Genomic DNA, 13,576 nt, shown 5'->3' with positions numbered 1-13,576 from the left:
CCTTATGCATATGTAAATAATTTTGTAGTACAAAGTACATCTTCCCATCTGAACATGCTCAGAAAGGACCCTGAGGGGCTGGATATCAAACAGGGGAGCGTGTTGATGGGTCGTAGTTTGTTTTTTTTTCCTTCCCACACAAAATTCCATTTTGTTTTGTGGGTAAGCAAAACTGCATATTGCAATGTGTTTCCTGGACTGGTAGTTTTTTCATAACAGGTGGGATCTGCAGGTTTAAACCCTGGTACCTGAAAACCCCAACAAGGACACATGCTTGGAATAAGGGTTCACAAGTCTGGGGTATGCCATGCTCCATTGTTCTATTCCACGATTCACAACAAATGGTTCACAAACAATTCCTGAGGGGAGTGTTTTGATGGGGTGGGGGATTTATTCCCATGTTTCAACTCTATTATCTAGATTGGACAAAAATGTTTAAGGCACCAAGGCCATACCCCATTTGTTAGCCATTTGAATATGCCAACCTGGGGATAACATGCCTTTCTATTTGTGGTGTATGGATTCACCGTGGGGTCTCAATACATACTGGATCCCCCCTTTGCAAGGGGCACAGATCCCCTGCCCAGCAGGCAGCTTGTTGAGGAGCCCAGTAGGACCTTCCTTGCCAAGCTGCTTTCCAGCAAGGTGGCCCCCGCCTGTGCAAGGGCTGGGGCTTGTTCATCCCCAGGGGCCAGAGTCGGCACTTGTTGGACCTGTTGAGGTTCATGCTGGCCCCTTTCTCTAGCCCAGCCTGGTCCCCCCATTCTAGCACACCCACTGTGGTACCAGACACCCCCACCCCCTGTTTTGTGGGTGCCAGCAGTGCCCACATCCCCACTGGGTTCAGGCACTGAGGGTGACACAGCCCCAGCTGTGAGATGGATGGATGAGCCCCAGCACCAGGATAGAGGAAAGATTTAACGTTTCAGATGGGGGTGCACCCCAGAGGGTTCCCAGCCCTGCACCCTGCCAGCTGCTCACTGGCAGGGGAACCCACTGCTCTTCTGGGAGCAGCGCTGCCACCATGGGGGCTTGCAGAAACGGACACAGTGGTGCCGGCAGTCGCATCTCCACCAAGCCTTTGGGTACCCCCACAGCTGGGAGCAGCCCTCCTGCAGGCACAATCCTGCCCAGCACGGTCCTGAGGCTGCCTGCCCACGTGCCCTGCCCATGGGGACATGCTACTGGGGCCTGGGGTCTGCTGGGGTGCTGCTGCCTGGCCCCACGTGAATGGTGCTGCCCAGGCCCATGGAGCTGATTCTGTCTGGTGTCATGGGGTTCCTCTTCCTCATCCCCATTGGGCTCCTTCTGCCCACCTGCACAGGGCTGCTTCTGCTTGGCCCCATGTCCTCGATTGGCCTTTGTCCCCATCTGCCATCTTCTCCATGTGCGCATCTGCCCCAGCAGCTCCACTCGAAGGCCCTGGAAAAACCCTCTGGGCTCAAGCAGCCCTGGATAGAGCTGATCCTCTTTCCTGCTGCTCCTCTTCCCTGGTGGCGGGGGAGGGAGAGAACTGTGGGGGGGTGGTGAGCGTGGTGTGCATCCCATTACAGACCGCCTCTTGCCACTTGGCCATCATTACTTGCAGAAACTTTTGGTACTGCCTGGTCACTATGAGGGTGTCCTGGACGATATGGATGAGCTCCTCGGTGAGGTTCTGTGTGACCGTGGCCATGGCTGAGGGGCTGCTGGGGGTGGCTTCAAATCGATGGGGCTCTGCGCACTGTCCCTGCCATCCAATGGGGAATTCCTCATGCTTTGGCATCCCTGCCACCCACAAGGAATTCCTCCTCTGGCAGCTCCAGGGAGAGGTGTTGGCCAAGGGCAATTCCCAGCTTCCCCACTGGCACCCAGGTTGCCCTGATGGACCAAAAAGGTGCAGAGCCAGGTAGTGCCACTGGCTCTGCCATCACACCAGGCCAGTGGTGTGGGACACAGTAGAGGGAGCCCGGGGTAGAAGAGGCGCTGCATGACAGCGACAGCAGCGGGGCCTGTGCAGGCTGGTGCTCCCTTGGCAGAACATCTGCGCTCGCCCTGCGGTAGAGGACGGGGAAGAGAGAGAAGGCTGTTGCCCTGCAGTGCTCATGCACATGTGCAAGCCCACGTGTGCAGGTCCAACTTCTGTTAGTGAGGACTGGCAGGTTTCTTGGACAGGCACTGGGAAGGCAGTCAGGTGTCGGGTGGCCTGAGGGTCCTGACCTCTTCTTCCTCAGCCAAAGTGCCGCGAGTCCCAGAATCACACAATGGTCGTTGTTGGAGGGAACCTCTGGAGATTATCCAGTCCAACGCCCTGCAAAAGCAGGCTGTGCTAGAGCAGGTTGCACAAAATCCTGTGCAGGTGGTGCTGGAATGTCTCCAGAGGCCTCTCTGGGCAGCCGGTGCCAGTGATCTTAAGCTGGAGTGCTGTGCAAGGGTCCCTGTGCTGGTGGGGGGCAGTGCCTGGGCTAGCTGCAAGATCAAGGCACTGCAAAGGGGCAAGGAGATGATGAGCACAACAAGCCCATGCCACGCTCCCTGCCTCCCCACGTGACGGTGCCTGTGCCCAGGTCCCTGGTGGCTGTGGAGGCCACCTGGCACTGGGCACCCTTTCCCCTGGCTACCCGGAGGCTGCCTTAGGCTCTCTCTAGTCCACTCAGGCCCCCTTCTGAGGCCTTCGTTGCACCCCAGACCCCTCTGCAGAGCCTCAAGCCCTCAAAAAAAGCCCACCGGACGGGGGGCCTGGTCCCCTAGTCTCGACCATTCCACTCGAGTCCCCGCGGCACCTCTCCATAGGGGTCTGGTATGCCCCAGGCCTCCGGTTGCTCCTCTAGCGTGGCCGCTACTACAGCCAGGAGGCAGCCAGGGAGGGGGGCAACTGCCGAGCAGCAGCAGCAGCAGCCTCTTTGCTCCCACTCAAAGCTCAAGGCGCTCCCTGCAGCCACTGCAGCCGTAGGCTTGGGCTTGGAAACATGGTGCAGCTGTGAAAGCAGAGCAGCCTGGGGAAGCCCAGGAACTCCGTGGCGTGAGCAAAGGCCCCAGCTCGTGGATTTCCCCTGAAGCCCAGCTGGCCCTGAGAGGCCACTTTCAAGCTGGCTTGCGCCTCGTACAGAAGCCCACAGGGATGCCAGCAGGAGCCAGCCCAAGGCATTCTCTGCTTCCAACTGCCACCCCCAAGGCCCTGAGCCCTCCTATGACCTGCCTGCCTTCCTTCCACTGTTCCCTCATGCTTCTCTCGGAGCAGGCAGAGCTTCAGCCCTTTGCGGTGACCCTTTGTGCCCGACTTGGCAGCCTGCCTCCTTCGGCAGGTGCCGGCTCTGGAAGTCCTTGCCTCGCACAGGAGACTGCAGTGCACTGGCGCATGGTTAGCCATGCCAACGGAAACACTTTATTGCAAGAAGGCAGCCTGCTGAGTTCTGCCGTTGTGAGCAGCGCGGGCAGGACAGAGCAGGCCTTTGTCACTGAGGCTGCCTTTCATCAGCAGGGATTGCCCCAGCAGGAAACGGTCGTCGTGCGCTGCAGCCTGCCCTGCATGCTCCTCACGGTGCTGCTCCAAGCTATTTCGCCCTTAGGTACTGCAGGAGCTCCTGCAGCCGAGTAAAGAAGTCCAGCAGCTTCTGGACTGGAAACGGGCAGGGTGGAAACCGGCTCGATTCTGTTGGCCTTGGCCTTGGCCTTGGCCTTGGCCTCTGAACGGGGGTGTAGGTGAAGACTGGCTGTGGCCTTGCAGTAGTGGTTACTGCTGGGCGCAGGCCCATCTGCGCCAGGATCCAGTCGTAGAAGTGCTGGGTGGAGGTGTAGACTCCGGGCTTCCTTGCTCTCGCACAGCCCGTCCCCCAGCTGGTCACGCCAACAAGCCAGAAGTAGTCGGCGCTCTTGTCTTGGCACACGAGAGGCCCACCGCTGTCCCCCTGCAGCACAGGAGAGAGGACGAAGGGGTTGTTGGGTGGCCACCGTCAGCCCGGTGGCTGGCTCCTTCTCTCTCACGGCACCTGCCAGAGCTGCATTCAGTGGCCAGCCAAGCTCTGTAGAAGCTTGCCTGGCAGGGGGCGGTGGGCCTGTAAGGCAGGGCTCGCTCTCACCGCTCTTCACGGTGGTGGTGAAGGTGTGTCAGACGGCTGGGATGGTGGAGCTGTGGGCTGCCAAGGGCACCGCGTGGGCCTTCTGGGCAGCGTGCCAGGCCTCTGGGACAAGGCGGGCAGGCCCTGGGCAAGGGCCTGCCCATGGGGAAGGGCGGGTAAGGCCCTCAGCGGTGGGGACCCAGCCACGGGAGTGTGAGTGGCCAGCAAAAGGCCGTGATGGCGCACGTTTGGGCGGTTGTGGCGGGGCTGCCTGTGCTGCCGGGGCTTGGCTTGTAGCACGCTCCTACCTGGCAGGTGTCGATGCCGCCCTGCGGATAGCCAGCACACATGTTGTGGGTGTGGATGGCCCCCCTGTACCAACCGCTGCTGTTACAGACCCTGGCATCAATGAGGTGGACCTGGGCCTCCTGCAGCACGTATGCCGATCCTCCAGCTGTGAAGAGCACAGAAAGGAATGAACACCCAGCCGCTGATTGCCAGTTCTCCTCCCGCGTCTGGCTGAAGCGCTCCCCCGGGGCTCGGCTTTGCATGCCGACAGGCGCTGGACCGCTCTTGCCTTTCTGCCTTGCTCTGGGTCAATGGCTCCGGCCCCTCTCTGGAAGAGAGAGGCATATGCCCCCACAGCCTGACACTGGCTTTCGCCTCTGCCGTCAGGAAGCGCATCCTCCTTCCCCAAGCTGGCCAAGCTTGCACTGGCACCGCCACTGCGTTTGGGCCACTCACCTCTTGCTTTCCTGGCACCCCAGCCACTGACGTAGCAGGCTGTCAGCTCTGAGACTCTCAGCGAGGCGTCGGGCACACAGGCAAGCTGTACGTAGCTGTTGCACTGGACAGGCTGGTCCAGCTCCAGCAAGGCAATGTCGTTCCTCTGCGTGACGTTCCAGTAGTGCTGGTGAACCAGCAGCCGCCTGACGGCGCGCACCTGAGCCTCAGGGCCCAGCTGAGTCAGCTGGGTGGCACCGAGCACCACGCGCAAGACGGTGATGTCCCTGGAAGGCAGATGGAGAGAGGGCTCAGAGGGAGCGCAGCCACGTGCTGCAGCAGCCCGGCACTTGCCCTGCCTTCTGCTCGACGAGGGAGAGAGGCAAGCAGCGCTAGGGAGGCTGCGACTGCCCTCGCGTGCCTTGGGCTCAAGCAGCGTTGAGCGGGAGGCTGCTGGGAAGCAGTGGCACGAGCCCAGCCTTCTCCTGAGCAGCCTCTCGGCGGGGCTCCGGAGTGCCCAGGCACTGGGCGTCCTGCAGGGCAAGGGGACGGCAGTAGCACGTGCCGCTGCGCTCAGGGCACCTGCTAGTGTTGTGGGGCTAGCCCCGAGCCCTGGTCCTCCTTACCTGACCTCGATGAAGCAGTGGGCTGCTGTGAGGACCCACTGTGGGCTGATGAGGGAGCCCCCGCAGATGTGCGCCGTGCCTCCTTCCACGAGAGCCTGGATGCTGACGATCCAGGGCCAGGCCCCCGGCAGGGCATCTGTGCCACCCACGACGCGCGACATGCCGTAGTGCAAAGCCATGGGACGAAGCCCGCAGCTCCCTCTGTAACCAGAAACTCCTTACTGTGCTGCTGGATGGCTTGCGCCGTTGCGGCTGAAGGCCAGCCGTCTTCCCTCCCCACAAGGCATGGCCAGACGGGCCGAGGAAACCCGTGGGGCCAAAACCCGCTCCCCTCGCCCCGCTTTCTGCTTCAGCCCGCAGACCAGTTGTGCCGGCGGCCTGGCTGCTGTCAAGGCACTGAGCCTCCCACATGGCTTTCAGGAACCTGGGGGGTGGCCACGGGGGACAAGCAGGCCCCCTCCAGTGAAGCCCACAAGGCTTGCCCAACTCCCTCCCAGAGCCTCGGGCCACTTACCCACAGCTGTCCCATGTGCCGTGCACAGGACAGCACACGGCCAGCAGGACAACGAGGAGACGCAGAAAATCCATCGCTGCCAGCGACATGTGGCAGCTGCAAGGACGAGGGCTTGTCGCCACCAGTACGGCTGCCGACGGACTGCCCGCAGGATTCCCGTTGCCCAGGGTTCCCTTGGACGTGGGACTGATGTCACAGAGTGCCTGGTTCCGGGTGCTGGGCGTGGTGGTGTCGGGGGGGGGGGGGGGGTGGGGCAGGGGGGGGTGGGGCGGGGGGGTGAGGGTAGGGAGGGGAGGCAATAGGAGGGGTTCCAAGCAGGAGTGGAGGCAGAAGCTGGGATCACTTTGCCTTTGCAGTCTATGAAATCTGCTGGTTTGATGGTACGAACTTGTTACTGAATTGATCGTAAAAATCCCCAAAAGATATTTAGAGTGGACTGGAGGTGTTCCACATGTTGTGATAGCCCCTGTACAACAATTTTGCGCTGAATGGGCGCTGTCAGACTCTACTGCCCTTCAAGTGGCTCTTGGCAATTTTCAAGGGCAAGTTCAGTACCATCATCCACCTCATCCACTTTGGGCAATGACTGTAGATCTAACTTTGCAGCCACGGCAACTGAGTTGGAGACGACCAATCAAAGGTGATACGGTATTTACAGATGGGTCTGGAAAAGTGGGAAAAGCCGCAGTGGCTTGGAAAAAAATGGGCAATGGCCTTCCCAAATTGTGCATCAGGAAGGATCATCGCAAGTCATGGCGTTGCGGGCTGCGGCCTTGGCATTTCTTTATTTCCCAGGCCCTGTTAATCTCATTACTGATTCAGCCTGTGTGGCAGCCCTCCTTTCCCAGTTGGAGCTGGCTGTCCATGGCCGTATCACCCATCCTAAGCTTTTTGGCAATTTTGACTGTAGTTCGGGAAGGGATTTGGAAACGCCGTTCTCCATTCTATGTTATGCATGTTACGGCCACACTTCCCTACGCGGTTCTGCAATCGATGGCAGTGCTGGAGTTGATGCTCCAGGTTCTGTGGCTCTGTCGGTGCCTGTTCCTGAGGCCCACCTGCAGGTCGTGTTAGCCCACCAATTTTATCATCAGAATTGGCGATTCTTGTACCAACAGTTTGGCCAAAAGAGTCTCTCTCAGGCTGCTGCACGCAGCATTGTTGCAGCCTGTCCAGCCTGTCCAAACGGTATCCCCGTGCCCCGTTTTGGAGTTAATGGCAGAGGCCTTCAAGCTTTCCAACGCTGGTGTTACAACAGATGTAACTCATTACAATGCCGGTGGGGGATCCCCAGCAATTTGGTATTCCCCATTCCCCTGCGGGCCAAGCCATCGTTGAATGCATGAATGATACTCTTAAACGCCTGCTTGAAAAACAGAAAAGGGGAATGAGGGGAATGACCCAGAGGCACGTTCCGAGAAAGCATGCTATATTTTGAACTTTTTGAAAATCTCTGTCGACCGTGCGGTGCCTCCCATTGTACGATATTTTGTGTCAACTGGTGACAAGCAGCAAAAGCACCAAGGTGTCTTAGTACGCGGGAAAGACCCTCATACCAGGCATTGGTCAGGACCGCATGGATTGTTAACTTGGGGGAGAGGTGATGCTTGTGTTTCTACAGATGAAGGTCCGCGATGGGATACCTGCTCGCTGTGTGCGGCCTGAGCTTAGCGTGCCGGACCGTGGGAGCGCTGCTGCCGCCAGTCAACCCAACAACTGATGTGTGGGTCTCCTTAGCACAGCAACTGAACACATCCTGGCTTGGTGTGCCCTTCCTGACTTGCAAACAAGTGAATGTATGTGGGGAATGAAGAATCTTACTGAAAGCCTTGATATCGGGGACAAGGGATTACCTCTGTATGATGTTAATGCAAAAGAAGCTGATATTGTTTGCGCTTTGAATGTCGATAGTTGTCTTTATGTAGATGCTAACGTAGTAGGAGGCTACGATGGGACCATGACACCCACATAAATCAACACGTGAACATGTTGATAAGCATAATGCGCTTAAACGCAATATAGCTTTGGATGAAGCAGGTAATGATGTAGTTGATTTATGGAACTGACGGGAACGTATTGCAGTGGTTCTTCTCTTCTCCGGAGTAACAGCAGGGAAAGCATTCAAGAGTTAAATCACCTTGTTTGTTAGGCAGTTAAGAACGTGAGTCAAATTGGCCGCTATTACATACAAAACAGAGCAAGTATTGGCTTTTTGTTGTTGGCTCAAGGACATGGCTGTGAGGATTTTGATGGTACATGCTGCGCGGATTTTAGGCGCCCCATTGCAGCAACATGTTATCAAAACCTGAGAAAATGTCAGCCTTTTTGGCATCCATTCACTCAATTGGCAGTATCGTTTGTTTGCTATTGCCTTGGTTGCCGTCATGTTTGCAAGGGCCCTGCAGAACATGGAAAACCCGGTACTAGCTGTTCATAAAAAAAAAAAAAAGGGGGGGGGGGAGGGGGAGGGGGCCCCCAGTAATTGTAGAATCGTACGGAACAGAGACAGTGGGATAATGTGAGGTTGTGGCCTTGCTTTGGCGATGTGCAGCTGAGATCCTGCAGCAAAGAGTTCATAACTTTGAGGGAGTATGAGAAGAAACTAGGATGCAACAGAAACAAAGGAGGAATGTGATCTCACCTCTAGAAGATAAGGAAACAGCATGAACAGTAGAGAGTAGCCTAGAGTGAAGAGCGCTAAGGAACGTGTTGTATGAATTTGACTGATCGCTCAAACTCTATTCATAAGCAGCTTGCAGAGTTGAGAAAAAACGTACAGGCCATCAAGGCTGAGAACGGGTTAACGGACTGGCTACAGGGTTTAGGAATTACTGGAGGGTTAAAAGACTTGTTTCTGCGCGGGTTAACGATGTTATTTGCCATTGTAATCTCTTTGGTGATAATGGGCTGCGTGTGGAATTGCTTTATGAGAATGATGAACAGATTGATAAAAGGGGTCTGGATCGCTCAAAAACAAAAAGGGGGATTTGTGGAGTGGCTGGAAGACAACGGACATATTATGAGCAGTGCAGACCACGTAACTTTGTTGGAATAGCAGGCCGAGCAGGCCGCAGCTGTAACAAGCTGCAGGTGTTGTGAAGGACATATGCAAGGCCAAGAGAGACAAAGAGACTGTGTACTCGCCAGAGAGATAAGAGAGCTGGACAGAAAGGTGAGGAAAAACCGGATGCCTGCACAAGGGGGGAGCAGCGTGTGGGCACCACACTGGGACCAATCCTAGGGGAGGTGGAAGCGTGTGAACGAGTCGTTTTAACCGATCACCTTTTCCATACCAAAGCCTGCGTAGAGTGTGTATTTTTAGCTGGGGGTATAAATGGCTGTGAGTCTGTTAAGAGCATCTGTAGAGTATGAATTGCTGTGTATCCCTTAATAAAGTGGCACCAACTTGATCACATTGGTCGTATCAGTTGTGTCCGAGCCTTCTGCGTCAACAGGGTAGTGCCACTGGCTCTGCCATCACACCAGGCCAGTGGTGTGGGACACAGTAGAGGGAGCCCGGGGTAGAAGAGGCGCTGCATGACAGCGACAGCAGCGGGGCCTGTGCAGGCTGGTGCTCCCTTGGCAGAACATCTGCGCTCGCCCTGCGGTAGAGGACGGGGAAGAGAGAGAAGGCTGTTGCCCTGCAGTGCTCATGCACATGTGCAAGCCCACGTGTGCAGGTCCAACTTCTGTTAGTGAGGACTGGCAGGTTTCTTGGACAGGCACTGGGAAGGCAGTCAGGTGTCGGGTGGCCTGAGGGTCCTGACCTCTTCTTCCTCAGCCAAAGTGCCGCGAGTCCCAGAATCACACAATGGTCGTTGTTGGAGGGAACCTCTGGAGATTATCCAGTCCAACGCCCTGCAAAAGCAGGCTGTGCTAGAGCAGGTTGCACAAAATCCTGTGCAGGTGGTGCTGGAATGTCTCCAGAGGCCTCTCTGGGCAGCCGGTGCCAGTGATCTTAAGCTGGAGTGCTGTGCAAGGGTCCCTGTGCTGGTGGGGGGCAGTGCCTGGGCTAGCTGCAAGATCAAGGCACTGCAAAGGGGCAAGGAGATGATGAGCACAACAAGCCCATGCCACGCTCCCTGCCTCCCCACGTGACGGTGCCTGTGCCCAGGTCCCTGGTGGCTGTGGAGGCCACCTGGCACTGGGCACCCTTTCCCCTGGCTACCCGGAGGCTGCCTTAGGCTCTCTCTAGTCCACTCAGGCCCCCTTCTGAGGCCTTCGTTGCACCCCAGACCCCTCTGCAGAGCCTCAAGCCCTCAAAAAAAGCCCACCGGACGGGGGGCCTGGTCCCCTAGTCTCGACCATTCCACTCGAGTCCCCGCGGCACCCCTCCATAGGGGTCTGGTATGGCCCAGGCCTCCGGTTGCTCCTCTAGCGTGGCCGCTACTACAGCCAGGAGGCAGCCAGGGAGGGGGGCAACTGCCGAGCAGCAGCAGCAGCAGCCTCTTTGCTCCCACTCAAAGCTCAAGGCGCTCCCTGCAGCCACTGCAGCCGTAGGCTTGGGCTTGGAAACATGGTGCAGCTGTGAAAGCAGAGCAGCCTGGGGAAGCCCAGGAACTCCGTGGCGTGAGCAAAGGCCCCAGCTCGTGGATTTCCCCTGAAGCCCAGCTGGCCCTGAGAGGCCACTTTCAAGCTGGCTTGCGCCTCGTACAGAAGCCCACAGGGATGCCAGCAGGAGCCAGCCCAAGGCATTCTCTGCTTCCAACTGCCACCCCCAAGGCCCTGAGCCCTCCTATGACCTGCCTGCCTTCCTTCCACTGTTCCCTCATGCTTCTCTCGGAGCAGGCAGAGCTTCAGCCCTTTGCGGTGACCCTTTGTGCCCGACTTGGCAGCCTGCCTCCTTCGGCAGGTGCCGGCTCTGGAAGTCCTTGCCTCGCACAGGAGACTGCAGTGCACTGGCGCATGGTTAGCCATGCCAACGGAAACACTTTATTGCAAGAAGGCAGCCTGCTGAGTTCTGCCGTTGTGAGCAGCGCGGGCAGGACAGAGCAGGCCTTTGTCACTGAGGCTGCCTTTCATCAGCAGGGATTGCCCCAGCAGGAAACGGTCGTCGTGCGCTGCAGCCTGCCCTGCATGCTCCTCACGGTGCTGCTCCAAGCTATTTCGCCCTTAGGTACTGCAGGAGCTCCTGCAGCCGAGTAAAGAAGTCCAGCAGCTTCTGGACTGGAAACGGGCAGGGTGGAAACCGGCTCGATTCTGTTGGCCTTGGCCTTGGCCTTGGCCTTGGCCTCTGAACGGGGGTGTAGGTGAAGACTGGCTGTGGCCTTGCAGTAGTGGTTACTGCTGGGCGCAGGCCCATCTGCGCCAGGATCCAGTCGTAGAAGTGCTGGGTGGAGGTGTAGACTCCGGGCTTCCTTGCTCTCGCACAGCCCGTCCCCCAGCTGGTCACGCCAACAAGCCAGAAGTAGTCGGCGCTCTTGTCTTGGCACACGAGAGGCCCACCGCTGTCCCCCTGCAGCACAGGAGAGAGGACGAAGGGGTTGTTGGGTGGCCACCGTCAGCCCGGTGGCTGGCTCCTTCTCTCTCACGGCACCTGCCAGAGCTGCATTCAGTGGCCAGCCAAGCTCTGTAGAAGCTTGCCTGGCAGGGGGCGGTGGGCCTGTAAGGCAGGGCTCGCTCTCACCGCTCTTCACGGTGGTGGTGAAGGTGTGTCAGACGGCTGGGATGGTGGAGCTGTGGGCTGCCAAGGGCACCGCGTGGGCCTTCTGGGCAGCGTGCCAAGCCTCTGGGACAAGGCGGGCAGGCCCTGGGCAAGGGCCTGCCCATGGGGAAGGGCGGGTAAGGCCCTCAGCGGTGGGGACCCAGGCATGGGAGTGTGAGTGGCCAGCAAAAGGCCGTGATGGCGCACGTTTGGGCGGTTGTGGCGGGGCTGCCTGTGCTGCCGGGGCTTGGCTTGTAGCACGCTCCTACCTGGCAGGTGTCGATGCCGCCCTGCGGATAGCCAGCACACATGTTGTGGGTGTGGATGGCCCCCCTGTACCAGCCGCTGCTGTTACAGACCCTGGCATCAATGAGGTGGACCTGGGCCTCCTGCAGCACGTATGCCGATCCTCCAGCTGTGAAGAGCACAGAAAGGAATGAACACCCAGCCGCTGATTGCCAGTTCTCCTCCCGCGTCTGGCTGAAGCGCTCCCCCGGGGCTCAGCTTTGCATGCCGACAGGCGCTGGACCGCTCTTGCCTTTCTGCCTTGCTCTGGGTCAATGGCTCCGGCCCCTCTCTGGAAGAGAGAGGCATATGCCCCCACAGCCTGACACTGGCTTTCGCCTCTGCCGTCAGGAAGCGCGTCCTCCTTCCCCAAGCTGGCCAAGCTTGCACTGGCACCGCCACTGCGTTTGGGCCACTCACCTCTTGCTTTCCTGGCACCCCAGCCACTGACGTAGCAGGCTGTCAGCTCTGAGACTCTCAGCGAGGCGTCGGGCACACAGGCAAGCTGTACGTAGCTGTTGCACTGGACAGGCTGGTCCAGCTCCAGCAAGGCAATGTCGTTCCTCTGCGTGACGTTCCAGTAGTGCTGGTGAACCAGCAGCCGCCTGACGGCGCGCACCTGAGCCTCAGGGCCCAGCTGAGTCAGCTGGGTGGCACCGAGCACCACGCGCAAGACGGTGATGTCCCTGGAAGGCAGATGGAGAGAGGGCTCAGAGGGAGCGCAGCCACGTGCTGCAGCAGCCCGGCACTTGCCCTGCCTTCTGCTCGACGAGGGAGAGAGGCAAGCAGCGCTAGGGAGGCTGCGACTGCCCTCGCGTGCCTTGGGCTCAAGCAGCGTTGAGCGGGAGGCTGCTGGGAAGCAGTGGCACGAGCCCAGCCTTCTCCTGAGCAGCCCCTCGGCGGGGCTCCGGAGTGCCCAGGCACTGGGCGTCCTGCAGGGCAAGGGGACGGCAGTAGCACGTGCCGCTGCGCTCAGGGCACCTGCTAGTGTTGTGGGGCTAGCCCCGAGCCCTGGTCCTCCTTACCTGACCTCGATGAAGCAGTGGGCTGCTGTGAGGACCCACTGTGGGCTGATGAGGGAGCCCCCGCAGATGTGCGCCGTGCCTCCTTCCACGAGAGCCTGGATGCTGACGATCCAGGGCCAGGCCCCCGGCAGGGCATCTGTGCCACCCACGACGCGCGACATGCCGTAGTGCAAAGCCATGGGACGAAGCCCGCAGCTCCCTCTGTAACCAGAAACTCCTTACTGTGCTGCTGGGTGGCTTGCGCCGTTGCGGCTGAAGGCCAGCCGTCTTCCCTCCCCACAAGGCATGGCCAGACGGGCCGAGGAAACCCGTGGGGCCAAAACCCGCTCCCCTCGCCCCGCTTTCTGCTTCAGCCCGCAGACCAGTTGTGCCGGCGGCCTGGCTGCTGTCAAGGCACTGAGCCTCCCACATGGCTTTCAGGAACCTGGGGGGTGGCCACGGGGGACAAGCAGGCCCCCTCCAGTGAAGCCCACAAGGCTTGCCCAACTCCCTCCCAGAGCCTCGGGCCACTTACCCACAGCTGTCCCATGTGCCGTGCACAGGACAGCACACGGCCAGCAGGACAACGAGGAGACGCAGAAAATCCATCGCTGCCAGCGACATGTGGCAGCTGCAAGGACGAGGGCTTGTCGCCACCAGTACGGCTGCCGACGGACTGCCCGCAGGATTCCCGTTGCCCGGGGTTCCCTTGGACGTGGGACTGATGTCACAGAGTGCCTGGT

General features: G+C 59.0%; 1 protein-coding gene across 1 annotated transcript; it reads right to left on the bottom strand.

Moving 5' to 3' along the window:
• Positions 1-3,533: 3,533 nt before the first annotated feature.
• Positions 3,534-13,576, bottom strand: LOC130142099 (acrosin-like). Its single transcript, XM_056323550.1, has 9 exons — positions 13,369-13,576; positions 12,855-13,055; positions 12,250-12,515; positions 11,814-11,959; positions 11,126-11,355; positions 5,387-5,587; positions 4,764-5,047; positions 4,346-4,485; positions 3,534-3,887 (listed from the first exon to the last, which is right to left on the bottom strand). The coding sequence occupies exons 1-9, from the start codon at positions 13,455-13,457 to the stop codon at positions 3,534-3,536; spliced, it is 1,911 nt and encodes a 636-aa protein (XP_056179525.1). The 5' UTR covers positions 13,458-13,576.

Source organism: Falco biarmicus, chromosome W (genome assembly GCF_023638135.1).
Source record: "Falco biarmicus isolate bFalBia1 chromosome W, bFalBia1.pri, whole genome shotgun sequence".
NCBI classification, from domain to species: domain Eukaryota; kingdom Metazoa; phylum Chordata; class Aves; order Falconiformes; family Falconidae; genus Falco; species Falco biarmicus.
This window is presented reverse-complemented; position numbering and strand designations above follow the sequence as displayed.

Bases quoted from the DNA above. Each gene is read 5' to 3' on its own strand.
- LOC130142099 (XM_056323550.1), bottom strand. From the start codon at position 13,457: ATGTCGCTGGCAGCGATGGATTTTCTGCGTCTCCTCGTTGTCCTGCTG. The intron at 13,056-13,368 runs GTAAGTGGCCCG...TTCTGGTTACAG, and splicing joins GGCACATGGGACAGCTGTGG to AGGGAGCTGCGGGCTTCGTC. The intron at 4,486-4,763 runs GTGGCGGTGCCA...TCACAGCTGGAG, and splicing joins AGGTGAGTGGCCCAAACGCA to GATCGGCATACGTGCTGCAG.